At 39.4% G+C, this 18,341-nt stretch overlaps 1 protein-coding gene across 1 annotated transcript in view; it reads left to right on the top strand.

The window, feature by feature from the left end:
* Positions 1 to 18,341, top strand: part of LOC103190451 (death-inducer obliterator 1) — a 69,865-nt gene that overhangs the window by 13,368 nt on the left and 38,156 nt on the right. The window contains exons 2-7 of the mRNA XM_042341874.1: positions 2,096 to 2,323; positions 2,596 to 2,751; positions 3,776 to 4,595; positions 9,165 to 9,486; positions 11,331 to 11,567; positions 15,072 to 15,297. Coding sequence (XP_042197808.1) covers positions 2,119 to 2,323; positions 2,596 to 2,751; positions 3,776 to 4,595; positions 9,165 to 9,486; positions 11,331 to 11,567; positions 15,072 to 15,297 — 1,966 coding nt within the window. The 5' untranslated portion in view covers positions 2,096 to 2,118. The remainder of the gene's footprint in view (positions 1 to 2,095; positions 2,324 to 2,595; positions 2,752 to 3,775; positions 4,596 to 9,164; positions 9,487 to 11,330; positions 11,568 to 15,071; positions 15,298 to 18,341) is intronic.

The following is an 18,341-nucleotide window of genomic DNA, read 5'->3' as shown; positions in this document are numbered from 1 at the left end:
CCATAATCTTGGACAAATTTCATTTTCACTTGGAAAAACATAAGTTAATTAATAACAGTCAACAGTCAACCAGATTTTTAAAAGGCAAATTGTGTCTGACAAATTGAGTTCTTCAATTAAATAATGAAGAGGATTGATGATGGTGGTGCAGTTGATGTAGTGTATATGGATTTTCAAAAGGAGTTTGATAAGGTGACACATAATACACAAGTTAGCAAAATTGAAGCCCATGGGATAAAAGGGACAATGTCAGTATGGATACGAAATTGGCTGGCAGACAGAAAGCAGGGGGTAGAGGTTTTTCAGACTGGAGGAAACTATTCAAAAGGGAATTGGATAGGTTCTTGAAAAGGAAAAAATTTGCAAGTATCTGGGAAAAGAGCGGGTATACATGTAGATTGACACACAGACAGCCACACGGACAGATACACAGACAGACATTTTCTGTGGTGCGGAGGAACCCAGAAACCCCACGGCCTTACCGAGCCAATCGTCACCCACCAATGGCCCAACTCCGACATGGCACTGGCCAGCTGCTATTGAGTTCTTGACTGATACACACACAGATATTGTTGTTTTATTAGAGTTTACCTACAAAGATAGAACTATAGTTGAGTAGAACAGTTTGCAATTCTCCCTTGGATTGCAGGAAGAGTGCTCCTTCCTCATGAAAGATCTAAAAATTAAGCTGTGTAGATTTACTCTTTAGCTGATATAATGATTGTATTGTCTGTGTTTCATATTCCCCACCTGCTTCCAGTATGCTGCCATGTTGTATTTATTGGTACTTTCATTTCTGTATTTTGGCTATGTTGGTTACTGATGTCGTAATTTTCAAGTCCAGCTCTCTTAATTAAGGATTTTATTTCCAAGCTAACTCATTTTAATATACAGTTAATCATGATATATTGTTATTAGTATCTAAAGCTTTAGATTCCATTCAGTGTAGCAGTGGGGACTTTACTGGACTAAATGGAGACCATGGAATAGTGTCATGCAGTGTCATATCCTCAGTTTTACCCGGCTAAATTACTTGCATTGGGATGATACTTTCATAAATAATTAGGTTATTGTATCTACCTTTTATTATTGAATCTTGTGAGTCAGATTTACAACCAAGGTACATTAATCTAACATGTTAACTGATAAATGGATTCCTTTCATTGTTAATGTAAAAATCACACCTTTTTAAATAAAGCTCAGATGGTATTTAGCAGCTTTATGTCCTGTGAGCTTGAAGATATTTATTCACCACAGTAAACCTTTCCTAGCATAAAGCAATGAATATGAAGACATTACAATTATTGACTTTTTTAAACCTGGAGCATAGAATTCCTTAAAAGGCTTCCTAATTTCCACATTGACCCATTTCCATTTCTCTGTCTTAACATGTTATGTTCAAGTGATCCAATTCCAGTTCCTTGTTGCTCTCTGCTCACATCTGTGTGATGCTTATTAATGGATCATGACTGATTCTGGGAATATTGTCGCAAAATTTCAATTCAGTTGGTTGCTCATTCTATCAAAACTGATTATACGTGTATGCTTCAATACCTTTAAGCAATTGTTACTGAAGTTATTTGACTTCAGAGCTCAGAATTAATTAAAAAAAAGCAGGACCTATTATCACATTTTAGTAAAAGAATCATAGAACATCTAACAAGAGTTACTGCATCACAACATGCCACGACTGTGCTGCAGTGTTGTATTTATTCATGCCTATAGATAATATTGTGCAGCGTTGCAGTTCTAAATTATGTGGAGTCCTGCAGCTCAGTGGTTAGAGCACTCGCTTTGCAAGTGAGAGACCTGAGTTCAATTCCAGGCAGAGGGCGAAACCTCGGGCAAGTTTCCTTACTCCACACAGAGCCTAATAATAATCCTCCAAAATAAAAACAATAATAAATTGGTCATTTTCAATCTACGACTGTTTGTGGGACATTGCTGTGCGCAATTGGCTGCCGCGTTCGCCCACAAATATACAGTCAATTCACCTTACAGTGTGTTCTGTGAAGCTCTTTGGGACGTCCTCCCGACGTGAAAAACGCTATATCTAATGCAAGAATTATTATTATTATTTTCTTGTTTGTTGCAGCAAAACATCATGAGGATCTATTGATGGACGCCTCTGAAACTCTAGGTCCTTTCACATCATCTGATCATTCAAACCAGACTCCTGATGAAAGCCTTTTGATCAGTAATACGGATTTGTATCAATCTGCAGATACGTTATCAAACATGCTGAGTGATAAGGATCCACTGCTCCCGTCATCCAGTACACCATTCCGATTGGAGCTGCAGACAGAAGCTAGTGAAACCCCAGGTACTGTACTGTTCATTCTAACTTTCAGGAAATATAGAATTGCCCAAATGGACTAATCAAAGCTAAGCATTTCTTCCTCACCCACTCTCTTCAGGATTGAAAATATTATCTTATTCTTTAAATTAAATTTTATTTGGTATTTGAGAATTTGGTTAAAATCTATCAGCATGTATTACTTGAAGAACACAGGTAATATCTTAACAAGTAATTTGTACAAATATGCAATCAATATCTTCTGTTCAAATTAATTGATGAAGTGCTACTATTTTCAGATCTAAAGTTAGATGATGTGGGAGCAAACATCTCTGCAACAGCAGAAAACGAGAATGCAGAACTGTCAGGTCTTCAAGAGTCTTCACAGAATAGCAATAACTCAGAGTCCAATGTGGCTAATTCCAACAGGAAATCTCCCCGTCTCCACTCAGTGGGTTAGTATTTATATTGGGGTAGGTGCAAAATGGTAGTCAGTCCTAGGTTCAAACCCGCTCAAAGTATCTGGGTAGCATTTTATTTCAGTTAATTGTGTATGTTTTTGTTTTTCTTCTCCCTTCCACCCTCCCATCTAATTGATCAAACCTCCATAATATGTTCATTCCACTGCTTATGTATTCTGCATTATTCAACGCTCTGTGATTGCTTTGCACAGATGGTCACGGTATCACTTTGCTTGGTCGCTGCTTAGTGTTGACAAATATTACATGAAGTGTTGTTCTCCATGTTGTTTACGGGGACTTGGAAAATACCATTGCTAAGATCCTCATTTAATGTTCAATGATTATTCTTGTTTTATTTCATTATAATGAGATCATTGCCTTTTTCAATGGGTTTCTGTTACTCTCCTTCCTTCACCCTCTTTATTATTCCTAATAATGCTATTATACCTGAGTGTGGGATACTCAGTACTATACTCGTTGCTGCTATCAATCTCTTTATAAATTGAGCACAAAGTGCTTAAAGATGTTTTGAGTTCTGGAATTCTATTGCATTTTCTACCACTGGAAGTCAATTTTTAATTAAAATTGCATGGTTCAGTGGTGCTTAGTAGCCATTTTGGGGAGTTATTATTCATGCATAAAATACAGTCACTCGATTTCACAGTAAATCCTATGGATGCTTTGAGACGTCCTCCTGACATGAAAGGTGAAATTTTCCTTTAGATTTTGCTGTAGTTTAAATTATAAGAAAATTTCAAAAACCACACCACACCAATTGTTGCACAGAAGACTTACAATCCACTACCCATTCAACCACAAGGAAAGGTTCTGCAATTTCCCCAGTGCCAAAGGAACTGCAGAATATTTATCCATTCTCTATTCGACACTAGCCTGATGTTAGACAACAACCACCCCTTCCCAACGCCACCCCTTCCCAATGTCGAGTGAATGTGGTCGGTGCTCACGCATTTTATACTAATACATCGTTACCTAAACTGACTGACTTCTCTCTTTACAGCGGCAAACAATAAAGACCACAACAAGGCTGAGCCTTCACGAATCATCCACCCGAGCAGTAAAGAGTTTAAAAAGACCTGGGGATTCCGACAAACCACTATTGCAAAGCGTGAGAGTGCTCTGGATGCTGAGGCCTCTGACACACTTTTGAATGAGAATTCGGATCAACAGGCACAGCTCACATTGCGCAGGAGTAGACGACAGACTCAGCGGACAGCACGAGTACAAGAATTCATTTCAGCTGCTCAAAAACGCTATCGCCGAACCTCAGGCTTTGATGAAGGTGGAGAATTTTTGTCCATTGCATCAGAAGTCGAGGCAGGGTCTGATGGCAGTATAGATGCAGTAGAGGAGAAAGGACCAGACTCGATCATAGATCTGGGATCTGATAGTTTAGTTGAAGAAATTAATGAGGAAAGTATTTCTGATAAAGGCAGCAGCACTAATAGCGACAGTGACGAACTTACACTCAAAGAGCTACAGAATCAGCTTAGAAAACGTCGTGTTCAGGAGCGGTGCGATTCGCCACAGACCACACAATTAGTGCAGGAAATATCCAGTGAGGAAAATCAGTCAAAGAAAGGAACAAAGTTGGCAGGAATTGTAAAACCTAAGAAACTATTGAGTACTTCTGTAAAGAAAGGAAGTAAATCTAGTGCTGTTCCAAAAGATTCAGAACAGCTCGTTAAAAAAGAACTGAAATTACGAACATCAATTAAGTCAGAGACTGAAGAAGATGAAAGTTCGGTCAGCCAATCAGACAATGACTATAATGACCCAGACAAATTGTATTGTATTTGTCGGCAACCACATAATAACAGGTATGTGTCAGTGTCTAGCAATCTACAATCCAAATGCTCCACCTTGATACCTCATCAACTAAATACATGCCTGTGCACCAGAAATACAGAAAGCACTTATTTGTAATGTTTATTTTGTTTGTATATGAACTAATGTCCTCTTACTATATCACTTGGAAAATGGAAAATGCATTTTCGAATAGGAATTGATAGAAATCTCATACTGAAGTTCTAATACTCCACGCTGATCTGTACCTCTGGTTTCCCAACATAGTGAGTTCTTGACACCAGTCAATCTATGATTGGAGTGTGGTCAAGCAAATCTATAGGACTAATTTATACAACCGTTATCCTGTTTTTAGCGCCTTTCATTTGTTCTGTGAGTGTTGAGAACAGCTACCTCCTAAAAGTATTCTCTTGACTTTGGTTTGAGGAAAGGATAGAAGAAAGAGCATCACCTACAAAGCCCTCCATGGCCTTGCTCCCTCCTACCTCTGCGACCTTCTAACCCCCTACCAACTTGCCTGCTCTCTTCGCTCAGCGGGCTCTGGCCTGCTTTACGTCCCCTGCCTTGCCCATCCCACCACCTTCTGCCACTCTGTTCCCACCCTCTGGAACGTCATCCCACAGTCCTTCCTCCTCACCCCCTCCCTTGCTTCCTTCAAGATCCGTCTCAAGGCCCTCCTTCGACCGTTCCTTCGGTCACCCTCTTTCCTACCCTGCCGTCCACCGTCCCTGATCCTGACCCCTAGCTTAGGTCCGAAACACTGATTGTCCAGCCTTTGGGATGTCCTCCTGACATGAAAGACGCTATACAAATGTAATTTTGTTGTTGTTGAATTCTGGCTTGATTACCATCAAGCAGTCAGGCATGTTGTGAGATTGAGGCCTGCAGCTGAGGATGAGGTAAGTGTGAGGACCCAAAGCTACCACAAAGGCAGACCACCTGGAGCCCCAGGATCATCTCCACAAGCCTGGGAGTAGGGTGAGGGGCACTTATGGTTGAGTCCAATTCACATGCTAAACTAATTCAACTGACGTGTTTGTATAAAATGGTTCACTTGTGCAAGCAGTTCATTGTCCGTGTGGTTCAAGCTTGCCTGCATTGCTTAATTTCCTCAATCACTTGTTGGAATCTACATCCTCTTTTGCTGTGAGGCCAGACGCAAACATCAATAAGCAAGACAACATAGATTATCTCTAACAATGATTCATATATGTTAGGTGAAACCACTTTCAGCAGGACAATAACAAATGTAAATGCTTGTGCATGTTACCTATGTAAATGAGGGCCGGAAACCAACTTCATTAGTTTCATTGAAGTGGTGTAGGTTCATGTATTCAAATGTAGAAATCTTATTATCTCACACAAGTTTCCAGAATTAATGCTTCTAGTTTGCTCTGCATTGGTAGTACTAAACGTGTGCTACGTTATACCCTGAAAAGGAAAGATTAAACAGTCATCAAAGAATTTTCAAACTGAAAATCCCAACTTCCCCAGTTAGAGAACAATTTCACACCTTCAAAATAATTATCCCATCATTATTAAGAGATTATTAGTTATTATTAGTTACTTACAGCCCTGCTTTTTTTTTCACAGCCCTGACCATTTCCCCCCTCCTCGCTCCCTCCCTTCCCTCCCCTCACCCTGACCATTTCCCCCCAAGGCTCGGGTCCTGACCCAACTGTCCAGCGCTTTGGGACGTCCTCCCGACGTGAAAGGCGCTCTATAATTGGAATCTTGTTGTTGTTGTTGCTTATTAGAAATTGATTAAATAAGATAACAGTTATTGTGGGCTGAAATCATGATAGTTGCATTGATAAAAAGCCTATGTAGTGGGTTCAAATTGTGTTCTTAATAGTGACTACTTGCCATTTTAAAGCAAGTGTGTATAGTTTGTATGGTTTATATATTTTCAGAAGAAGTGAGGAACAACAAAAAGATTAGTTCCTTCTCTGTATCATCTCCAGGTTTGAATTGCCCAGACCATTCATCCGTATGTCCTTCAGCTAACTGCAGCAGTTTCCTGTGATGAAATATTAGCGCCTGCAACAATTTGGCTTCACAATTTTGAAAAACATTTTGCAGTGTGCTTACAGTGTGATTGATTGAGGCCTTGTCATACGATGGAGGATCTATGTAACTTCTAACTTGGAGACCAATATTCCCCCCTCTCCTTCCCTCTTCCCCACCTTGTATTTTCTGAACTGTGGTGAGAGATATGAAAGAATATCTCAGTGGCCTGTGGCGGAGAGCTTCTCCCTACAGGACTCCCTTGGAGTCCTGTAGCTCAGTGGTTGAGCACTCGCTTTGCAAGCTAGAGACCTGAGTTCAATTCCAGGCAGGGCGAAACCTTGGGCAAGTTTCCTTACTCCACACGCCTAATAATAATCCCTCCAAAACCAAAAACAATAATAAATTGGTCATTTTCAATCCACGACTGTTTGTGGGACATTGCTGTGCGCAATTGGCTGCCGCGTTCGCCCACAAATATACAGTCAATTCACTTTACTGTGTGTTCTGTGAAGCGCTTTGGGACGTCCTCCCGACGTGAAAAGCGCTATATCAAATGCAAGGATTATTATTATTATTATTATTATTATTACCCGTAGTAGCTTTGAGAGGATCCTTGCATGGAAAGTTTGTTTTACTGGATGTTAAATTGGGAGCCTTGGCATAGCTATTTCAGCTACATCAAGTCCCAATGTTGATCAGAATACTTCCTCTCTGTTGGAACCTGGAAAAAAAAGTTGTCGCTAATTCACCAATGGAGCGCTGGACAATCTGAAGGACTGCGATTTAAAAAAATCTTTGAACTATCAAAGATTCCTGCATTTATTAAAAGCAACTACTTAAGCAATAAGACCTTTTACATTAGTGTTAAACTACTTGTATTATACATAATTGAATTCTGCCTTATACGGTATGGATTCTAATACCCGAGCTTGCAAGTTTTTTTCAAAAAAATGTTTCCAGCATCAGTGGAGCCAGAATTACATTGAACATTACAGCACAAAATAGGCTTTTCACCCCAATTTATCTATGTCACTGATTGACCTCTATACAAGCTTCACCACTCCTAATCCCCCTCTCTGTTTTGTTTAAACAGCAGTTTCACATTCTCACCACCCTCTCTGCATAATTGAGTTATAAAGAAGTTGAACTCCCTTCTAGATCTGCTAGATACCTTATCTGTTTGCCACATTGTTTTGTGCTTGACAACAAGTGGAAACAGCCTATTAATATCAACGTTATCAAATTTTAAAAAAAGTAAACACTAGAGAGAAAAGCTCCAACCTGTCTCATCTATATTGATAGTTGTAACCACTGAGTGAGGCCAACGAAGATAGAAAAACTGCAGATTAAATGATTGACTTTCAAGGATTTCATTTTATACATCAATGGCATGCAATCCTAGTCTATGGTTTAAATTACTAGTTCAGGGCATATTGAACAAAATGTACAATTGGTTGGTACTAGTTGAAGTCATGGTATAAACATATAATAATAATAATAATACTTGCATTTGATGTAGCACCTTATCACATCTTTGAGACATCTCAAAGTGCTTCACAGAATATACTGTAAAGTGAATTGACTGTATTTTGGGGCAAAACTCGTCGGCCAATTGCGTATAGCAGTGTCCCAAAAACATTCGTGGATTGAGTGACCAAATTATTTTTTAAATTTATTTTTTGAAAGGATTATTACCCCCGGAAAAGTGATCCACTAATAGATTACCAACTGGGTTCCTACTTGCTGCTAGATAAATAGGGGCTTGTGGAGTAAGAAAACTTGCCTAAAGTTTCAACCTGCCCGGGAATCAAGCTCAGGTCCTCTTGCTTGCGAGGCAAGTGCGCTAATCAATAGATTACAGACCTCTGCATGACTATACAATTTACTGAACAGCTGGTAACTATATAGGAACTGGAAAAGTGTTATTTTAAAATGAATTGCAGTACAATAATTTTTGCATGGATTCTGTGCACAAATATATTTCAATCGCAAATTATAACTTTATAGAAGAACCTAGTTAACCTACTTAATATTTAACCTAGTTGAATATTAATTGATAAGTGGAAATGAATTGAAGGAAAGGGTAGACAGAACAACATTTTAAGATGCACTAAGATTATTGGTTAAATGAGAAATCCCTGCACACTATATTCTAAAAGGTTTGTAGAAGTCTATGCTGAGCTCACAGTTCAGACTGACACTCCAATGCATTGTCAAGAGTTGCTGTCCTTTGGATGAGACATTTAGCCCAAGGTCCCATCTGCTTTTTCAGGTGGAAGTTAAAGATATAAAGTCACAATTTGAAAAGAGAAGAGAGTTTCTCCCGGTGTCCTGGCCACAATCCCCCAAATAAAAAAATGTGGTTATTCACTCATGGCTGTTTGTGGGATATTTCTGTGAACAGCTTGGCTGCTGCACATGTCTTCCAATACACGGTCACTATCAGGCGCAATGTCAAATACAAGGGTTTTTATATATAAAGAAATATTTCCATGATGGGGTGTCACATTGCTGTGACTTTATTTTGATTGAATGCTATATCTGCATTTTGCTGACTGTAAGTTCCTTGGTAGGTTTATGATCTGCTGTGATCGCTGTGAGGAATGGTTTCATGGAGACTGCGTGGGAATTACGATGGCCAGGGGACGTTTACTGGAGCGCAATGGGGAGGATTACATCTGCCCAGATTGTAGTCCATCTCCAGACAAAGGCTCGAGCAGCACTGAGATGACGTCTGGTCAACAGGAAAGCAAATCAGCACTTGCAAGCACTGGTGACCAAAATGCAGCATTAGAGAAACCAGATGGAAGCTCTCCCACTGACCAGGGAATAAAAGGCAGGATTGAAAAGGCTGCCAACCCGAGCGGCAAGAAGAAGATTAAAATATTTAAACCGGTATGCTGTTCAACAGCAGTTTGTTTGACATTTCACTTGAATGTTTGGCAGGAATGGATTTAGAATATAACATACCAACATTGTGCTACATGTTTATGTAGAGATTAGTGCAGTATATTAGAAAATTCTGAATTATTAATGTAGTTAGAAATAAAATGAATGGACATTTGATGAGAATAATTTAAATAACATTGGTGAAATCTGCATTCATTCAATTCTGTATCTCGCGCCAAAGCCAATGCATCTTGCGTTCATAAATAAATTGATATCCATTAGGTTACTGCAATTGGATAAACGCTTTGTGTTGGGCTGCTTTGCGTTCAGTGCCATTTTTAGAACATTGGCTTCCATTGGAATAATTGTCATGTAGCAACTTGAGAAGGACACAACGATACTATTACAACAGCAAAATGCATTTATATTGCGCCTTTCATGTCGAGGGCTGTCCCAAGGCACTGAACCAATAATACGATACTTTATTCCTATTTCTAATTACATTCCAGTATTACTTGAATCGCTCCAATCTGATGGTCTGCTTAAAGCAGAAACAAATAGTTCCATTTCTTTCCTATCTAAATGTTTATTTGAATGTGGCATCAAAAGGCTTAAAATTGTATTTGGTAAAATATTGGGTGTAATTAATTTAGTAAGTTATGTACAGATGAAGATATTGCTTGAATTTGCCACTTTTCTTGTTCTAACGTTAACTGGAACTTTAAGTCTCATTGTCATTCTTCATTTGTTTCCCAGTAATTTCACTAATTGCAATAGTAGGTTGTTCCAACTTCACCGTGAATATAAAGTAGCAGTGAATCACATTTGCATTTTAAATTAACTTAACAAGTCTTAAGCTTTTCCCCCGGGTGTCCCTCTTTAATACAGCATTGTTTGTTTAAAAACGTTGTGCAACAGCATGGGTTCCTCTGCATTTTGTTCGACCTTCAAATCTTCCATGCGGGCTCTGATTGCTCTCCATCTCCCCACCATCACCACCACCACCTCCTCATGATAGCCAATATCCTAATCCACCACACTTAATTTTTCTAGCACCTCCACAAACTGAAGACCATCCAGAATATCAGCAACTTGTATAGTCTCCTGCACCACGCTTTGTGAATCATAGAATATTAGGGTGTAGAAGGAGGCCAGTCGGCCCATCGTGCCTGTGCTGGCTTTTTGGAAGAACTACCCGATCAATCCCACTCCCCCGCTCTTTCCCCATACTCCTGCACATTTTTCTTTCCTTTTCAAGTACCGATCTAATTCCCTTTTGAAAGGTGTTGTTAAATCTGTTTCCATCGACCCTTTCACACAGTGTATTCCAGACCTGAACAATTCTGTTTATATAAAAAAAATTCTCATCTCCCCTCTAGTTCTTTTGTCAATTATCGTAAATCTATGTGCCCTGGTTACTGACCCACCTGCCAGTGGAAACAGTTTCTCTCTATCAAAACCCACATAACTTTAAACACCGCTATTTAATCTCCTCTTAACCTTCTGCTCTTGGGAGAACAATCCCATCAACCCCCACCTTTGCTCAACTTCACTGACTTCCTATCCTGCAGTGGGTCAACATTAAGGTTCCTCAGACTCACTTGCTCCATCCTGCCATCAGCAGGCAACCCGTCAGCGACTTCTCCTGCCCTTCCCCAAGCTCAGGCTCCTGCTTAGCCCTTTTGTACAGCACTTTGAGATGTTCTCATTTGAAGAGTGCTATAACAATGTAAATTGTTGTTGCAACACTGCATACGTGAAAATAGTACCATTTGTCCTGGATATGAGTAATGTCATTTGAGTGAACTGTACTCTACCGATAATTATTGGTGGATTGTTTTTATTATTAGATGGTGGAAATTCCTGGTGTGCCTAAGTGTATTGGGCCCGGCTGCACCAAACTGGCCTCTACGGACTCTGTGTACTGCAGTAATGACTGCATCCTCAAACATGCTGCAGCTACAATGAAATCGCTTAGCCAAGCCAAGGAGCAAAAACTAAAGACTAAAGAGAAAAACAAGCCAAAGCCAGAGAAGGCCACTTCATCGAAATCTCTGGCAGAGGTAAAGAGCACGATAAATGCAGAGGTAAATCTGCTTCTCCCCACTTGGAATCTAAAATACCTAAAGTAGTGTAGTCCTGTAGCTCAGTGGTTAGAGCACTCGCTTTGCAAGTGAGAGACCGGAGTTCAATTCCAGGCAGAGGGCGAAACCTTGGGCAAGTTTCCTTACTCCACACAGAGCCTAATAATAATCCTCCAAAACCAAAAACAATAATAAATTGGTCATTTTCAATCTACGACTGTTTGTGGGACATTGCTGTGCGCAATTGGCTGCCGCATTCGCCCACAAATAGACAGTCAATTCACTTTACAGTGTGTTCTGTGAAGCGCTTTAGGACGTCCTCCCGACGTAAAAAGCGCTACATCAAATGCAAGGATTATTACTATTATTTATTATTATTTGTCTATCATTCATATCTATCAGTAAATCCTTTTAGTGAGATTGCTTTCAGTTCTGAACTAACATGCCTTTTGTACACTTAATATTGGATGGTTCTTGTGACTCAGGTAGAATGGAGATCTACAGAGTGATTATTTTCTTGAGCAGCATGTCTTAAGAAAGCTGATCACCTCCTGTTTTGAACTCAGAACAAAAGCTAGGGTGATACCCACTCTCCCTGGCAACTGTGCTAGCCGACATCAGCTTGTTCTCAATCACTAGTAAAATATACAAGTATGCAGGAAAATAAAGGAGGTGAGCAAGAATAGGCAGTTATAATAATTGTGAGGGGTTGTCAGTTAAACACAGAGAGATTGGCAAAGTGAGGGTGTAGTGACAAAGGGATGGAGATTTTGCCTTGAGTGTGGGACTTATTACTGTAGACTATGTAGAAACTCTTGATAAGAGGAGAAGCACTTAAACAAACAGTTTGTATGCAGTGTCACCTTTTGTAAAGCACCACTGACTGTGCTGTAATGTCGATGGCAGTTAGCACAGCTCCCATAGTGATGCCGGCTGCTGATGGTATGTTCCCAATATCACGTGTTGTCAAAGATGCTCTGCGGAATGCCAACCAGAACTTCAGCTGATAAATGTGGGACTTCAGTATACCACTAGAAATGTGGATGATTTTCCTCTTGAATTCTCTGGTACATCATAATAATCCTTGCATTTGATGCAACTCCTTATCACATCTTTGAGACGTCTCAAAGCGCTTCACAGAATATACTGTAAAGTGAATTGACCGTATATTTTGTGGGTGAAACCCGGCAGCCAAATGTGCACAGTAGCAGCGTCCCATAACGAGTCGTGGATTGAGCGACCAAATTTTTTTGAAGGGATTATTACACCTGGAACAGCAATCTACCGATCGACTAATGACTGGGATCCACTTACTGCTAGGTAAAGAGGTGTGTGGAGTAAGGAAACTCGCCCAACGTTTCTCCCTGCTGAGAATCAAACCCAGGTCTCTCGCTTGTGAGGCGAGTGCTCTAACCACTGAGCTACAGGTCTCCACAGATAGGTAGGAAATAGGCATACTTTGTCACAGTGTATGCAGGGGATCGACTTTGCCTTTCTATTCATCACTTGGTTTGTTTTTATGTGATGTTTATAATTTAAAAAGCAAAGAAACGGGGCCAAATGTTTCATTTGTGTTTTTGTTTTAAAAGTCTTCCTCCACTGAAATTTCTATGCAAATCACATTACCCGTATCTTTAAAAAGTGCTGCTTAGAAGGTAGAGTCTCTTGCAATCTATTTTTCGTATTGGGTATGCATAAGGATTGATTTATGTAGCCCATGGAATCTATTCCCTTGTAATTTAAAAAAAAAGCCTAAATGAGGACATTACTATTCTTGTGTTTCTTTGCTCGACACATTTGATGAGCTGTTATCAATATGCCCCGAAACTCTGGAACATTCTCCTGCAATCCCTCCACATTGCCCCTTCCTTCTCCATCTTTAAGTTGTGCCTGAAGACCTTGCTCTTCGATCGTGCATATGGTCACTTTCCTCTAGCTCAGTTGTGCTCAACAACTGTCAAGGATGTGCAACTCTACTCTGTGTGAGAGGCGCTATATAAATGCAGTTGTTGTTGCCAAATTGTTATACTTTTCAAAGTAATTGAGATCACTCCTGGGGAATTAAGTTTTTTAACCGTATCTGAAGTAACATCCTTTAATAGAGGGATTAAGGGATAAGGGGATAGGACGTGTAAATGGAATTAGGTTAGAAGTTCAGCCATGATCTTATTAAATGACGGGGCAGGCTTGAGGGGCCGAATGTCCTGCTCCTACGTCTTATGGTCTTATGGAAGTAGAATTCACTGAAATTGGATCAAAGGTCACTTTGAGGCCAACCCTCTTATTTGATTAAATGCCAATTAAGTAACTCTTGATAATTTCAAGGGAAAAGGGCTCAGTGGTTAGTTATCTGGAGTGGCAAGTTAGGCTTATGTATAAATGTATAAATAAATGTGGTTGAGATATTGATAACATGATGATTTAAGTGACAGATTAAACCAGGGTCGAGTTATGAGGAGTTCACTGTATGTAGATTAAAATTAAACTTAACAAATCTTGTTGAATAATTTGCAGATATAGGGTTTGTGGTTGAGACTGAATTTGAAGTACATCAATGAGTAAATTAGGCTTTTGTAGAATAGCTGGAGCTGTGATAAGGACTTGTTGCACTGAGATTCTGTTGCTGCAGAACAGAGAACTCTTGATGGTTGAACTGTAATACTGATTCATGGTGGGAGTCAGAAGAAAGCAGTTGTATGATGAAATTGGGGATTTTTTTTGTCAGCCAGGTGTCTGACGCATGCAGAAACCCATCACTGTTCTCAAGAGTATCCAAACCAAGCTGAGATTTCCATGCAGCCCACCTACACATGGAAATCCCAGAAATAGATTGTTGGAATGAAATGCGTATCTTGCTTATCTAATTCCAGAGAGTATTAGGCGCAGGTTGGCAAGAGCCAAGGCCTGAGACCCCCAGAGTGTGTGTTGGGGTAACTTAACTGGAGTCTTAACCAGCTAAATCCACATAGCTTGCCATTGATATTGCTGTCCAGCAAGCTTTCCCACTGCTTGTCCAACTAGGACCACCCTACCTGTTTGGGCTTTGGCTTGCAGGGTTAACAGGAGCTGAGTGGGTGGATTCCCTGCCCCCCCGTGACTGGTCTACCCTTCCAGGTCCTGCCAATGAGCCAGGCTGGCTGTACCGTCATCAGCAGTGCCCTGGAATACTGCAGACCCACCTGTCTCAGGAACCGGACTGCCGAGACCGTCACAGAGGGCTGGCTCGATTCCGACATTCCATTGCCAGGTATGTCACCTTGGAGCCAGTTCAGCTCTGAGGAGACCCCGGGGATAGCCCAGACTTGAGCTCACACAGAACATCTGAATGAAGATGCCTTGACCCTACTTTGCAAAGCAGATATTCTTGTTCATTTTCGACAAGATAAGCCAGTTTAGTCTTAAATGAAGGAATGTAGAAAAATAAGTTTAACAGCAATGCTTCAGGTAGTATGTGTATGTGATTGAAATCACATATTATCATGTAAATAAAATATTGTATTGTTACAGATTAATTCAAAACAACTGCCATCAGGCCCTCGAAAAGCTATTGAAGGAACAGACACAAATGAAACGTCATCCAAGAAATTGGTGGTATTGGTCCATAACAGGCCTGTAGCAATACCAAAGGAAAGTGCAGCAGGTCCTGCTCTAGGGACTTGGACCATTGATCATAATTACAACGCTGTAAAGCCAGAAAAGACTGTGATATCCACATCAGTGTTTTACAAATCGTGTATGTATCACATAGTAATTTTCAAAACTTTTTTCCCTTTCTTTCTCTTTTGAAATGAACTCTTATCTAGCTAAGCATTGATTTACCTTGTGAATGAAGTGGTTAATGGTAACCGAGGGTCTGTGAGCTCAGAGCAAAGTGTTCTGGAGAGATCTGAACAGGTGAAGAGCGAGTAATTATTGAGCCATAAAACACTTATTTCAAAATAATTTAAAACTGATAAAGATATAGCTGGACCTTGCGTTACAAACAAATGTCAGGTTGGTTTTGTATTTGTTTCTCCAAACATCATGACTTCACAAATTTTGTGTCGTATAATTTTCCTCAACCAAGAGCACAATTAGGCAACATGCTTCCAGGCTTCTGGCAAAACCATCCATGAGTCAACTGCCGCAAGCGTAATAGACTGTAGAGGTTGACGCATCCTCCAATTTTTGGTCCCTAGTTTAAAAGGAAACAACATGTCTCTGGTTGGCATCTCTTCTAAGGTAAGAAGCTTGGCATGTGTGGCGTCATGCCTGCAAGCTTCCCTCCTGTTATTCTGTGGTGCACTATGTTGGTGTACCAGCATACTGCCTCACTGCATTACCATCTGTTAAGGTTTGGCGTCTTGACTAATACCCTTCAGCCAGGACCAGGAAAAAGGTTGGTAATCTATTTGTTAATCACAATTCTAATATTTCTCAAATTCATATATCTTAATAACTTAAGTTAATTTATGATTGGATATGATGTGCTTTAGATTCTATGTTTAGTGGTATCAATGCATTTGATCGTCTGAAATGATTTTACAACTGGTTCATGTCATACTAACGATGACCAAATTGAGTTCCTCACTTTGATCCAAGTTCAAAGTAAGTTCTTTGGATAATATTAATAGAGTGACAGAAGCAAATCTATTTAATGCAGTGTCTTATGACTATCCATAATGGGTAATCGGAAGCTGTAAATCAACAGATTAGTATGGAGTATTGAGTATTGGCATACAAAACCTAAGTATGAATTTTAACTGAAGGTTTACTAATATGGATTTTAACTGATTAGCAATGTGAAAGTTTTACATAAGTTACCAGTTTGACAGAATGTGAGGTGCTACGGTTTGTTTTTGTGGAACAACAATGTAGGATATTATCGTGCTATTTTAAAGAATTTCAGTTTTATTTCCTCTCTGAATACTTGGTAGGAAGCATGTGACTCAGACAATAATATCCCAACCTGATGATGGGCAGTTGTTTGACCTTTGCTCAACAATTTGAGGTTAGCAATTTGCAGTGTGATGAATCGCCAATTAACCTCATTCTTTAACTTAATGGCTGCTGAACACGACTGTCATACCCAATACTGCAGTGCATCTTAACTTAAAATTGAATATCAAAAAGTGTTAAAGGCAACCCAAAGTACCCTGAATCTTGTCAACAGTTTAATTTGTCACAAGCTTTTGCTATTTCTATAATAATTGTAACTTCTGTTGAATTCTTATTTGTCAGGATTGTGAAGCCAGGCTAGATGCCAATGAATGTTAAAAAGTGGATTTCTGAAAGAGCCTTTGAAATATTAAGCTATTAGAACTTAATATTTATTCTGTGAAGCGCTTTGAGACGTCTAGAAGACGTGAAAAGCGCTATATCAAATGCAACGATTATTATTATTTTGTAAATAGTTGTGACATTTAAACTTTATGTTGATCTGAATGCAGTGACTGTCATAGCACAACACAAAGGGGTGAAGTAATGAGAATACTGTTGAGATACAAACTTTACCCTATGTAGGTTATGAAAGAGCGTATAGCTGCTTGCCACCCTAGGTTGGTAATGACCAGCAGCATTTCAATGTTATATTACTAATTTAAAGTATAGCCCAAATGGAGATTATTCCTCATTTAAAGAATCAACTAGACTGTTCTTATTCATTATCGGCGGTTCAAGTTGCTCTTCGCAAGACTGCAGGAGAGCCGGTATGCCCTCACTAGTTGTTTTACTGGGTTTGCCAGAAATCTAATTTGGTGATTTACATTATAAACATTATTGCTATTCATTTGAAGCTGCTCGTCCTTCACACTGGAACAGTCAACTGGCAGCAACAGGTAAGTTCCCACCAGGAGCCATTCTTTCTGTTAGACAAGCTGGATAACGGGATAGAATAAATTATTGTGTTACAAGAGCTAGAAATATAGTTGAAATTCATATTATCTACAGTGTTGTGAAACTGTATCAGACAGAAATTGGGAACTCACACATTTACAGTTTTAATTCTATCTAGAAACGTTAATGGATACACCATGGACAGAGTACTAATAATGCATAAATCATTTGTACACATTCATTTTTATATACTTGAGAATTAAGATAACTGGGAACCTTTGTTAGCATGGCTGCTGACTGACCTTGTCAAGTTTAAAATAGGAATAGTGTTCAGTGACCTGATAATATTTTAACTTCAAGATTAGTTTGACAGTAAGATTTTGGATTAACTAGATTGGTAGAGTTCAGTTTCACTCACTACTATTTTCAGGATGTGGTGTAAATGCAGCAATGGGAAAGGTGTTTGGAAATTACTTGCATATAGCTACGGACATTACTCCTGCCATTGCATTCCCATCTCTGGTTTAACACATTGCATTTTGATATAAATTTCTTTTCATACTTTTGTCAGACACACTGGAGGAAAAAGCACTTGTACACAGGAATGCATAGAATGGGAAACACAATTGCAGTCCATTTGGTGGGTTCCAAAGCTTAATTTTAAAAAAAGCTAATTGAAAAAAAAGCTAAATGAACAATTAATTTATTTACCAAATTGCTATCTCACTCGTACTTGAATTGTTGTTTCAATCAGCTTCCACCACCTTCCTAGGTAGTCCATTCTATTTGTAATTCAAATAGAAAACCTACTTCTGGACTGTGCAGAGGGTTGGAGTTTGAGTATGCTTCTGATCTGTTACCAATTTTACACACATATATATATATATATATATCATTGGATTCAATCCTGGAGAAGAAAGCAAGTTGGGTAAGAAATGGTCTTTTGTCTGGCTTGCCCTGCTT

This window comes from Callorhinchus milii, unplaced genomic scaffold (genome assembly GCF_018977255.1).
Source record: "Callorhinchus milii isolate IMCB2004 unplaced genomic scaffold, IMCB_Cmil_1.0 Scaffold18, whole genome shotgun sequence".
NCBI classification, from domain to species: domain Eukaryota; kingdom Metazoa; phylum Chordata; class Chondrichthyes; order Chimaeriformes; family Callorhinchidae; genus Callorhinchus; species Callorhinchus milii.
Note: the sequence above shows the minus strand (reverse complement) of the source record. Positions and strands in the feature narration are given on the sequence as shown.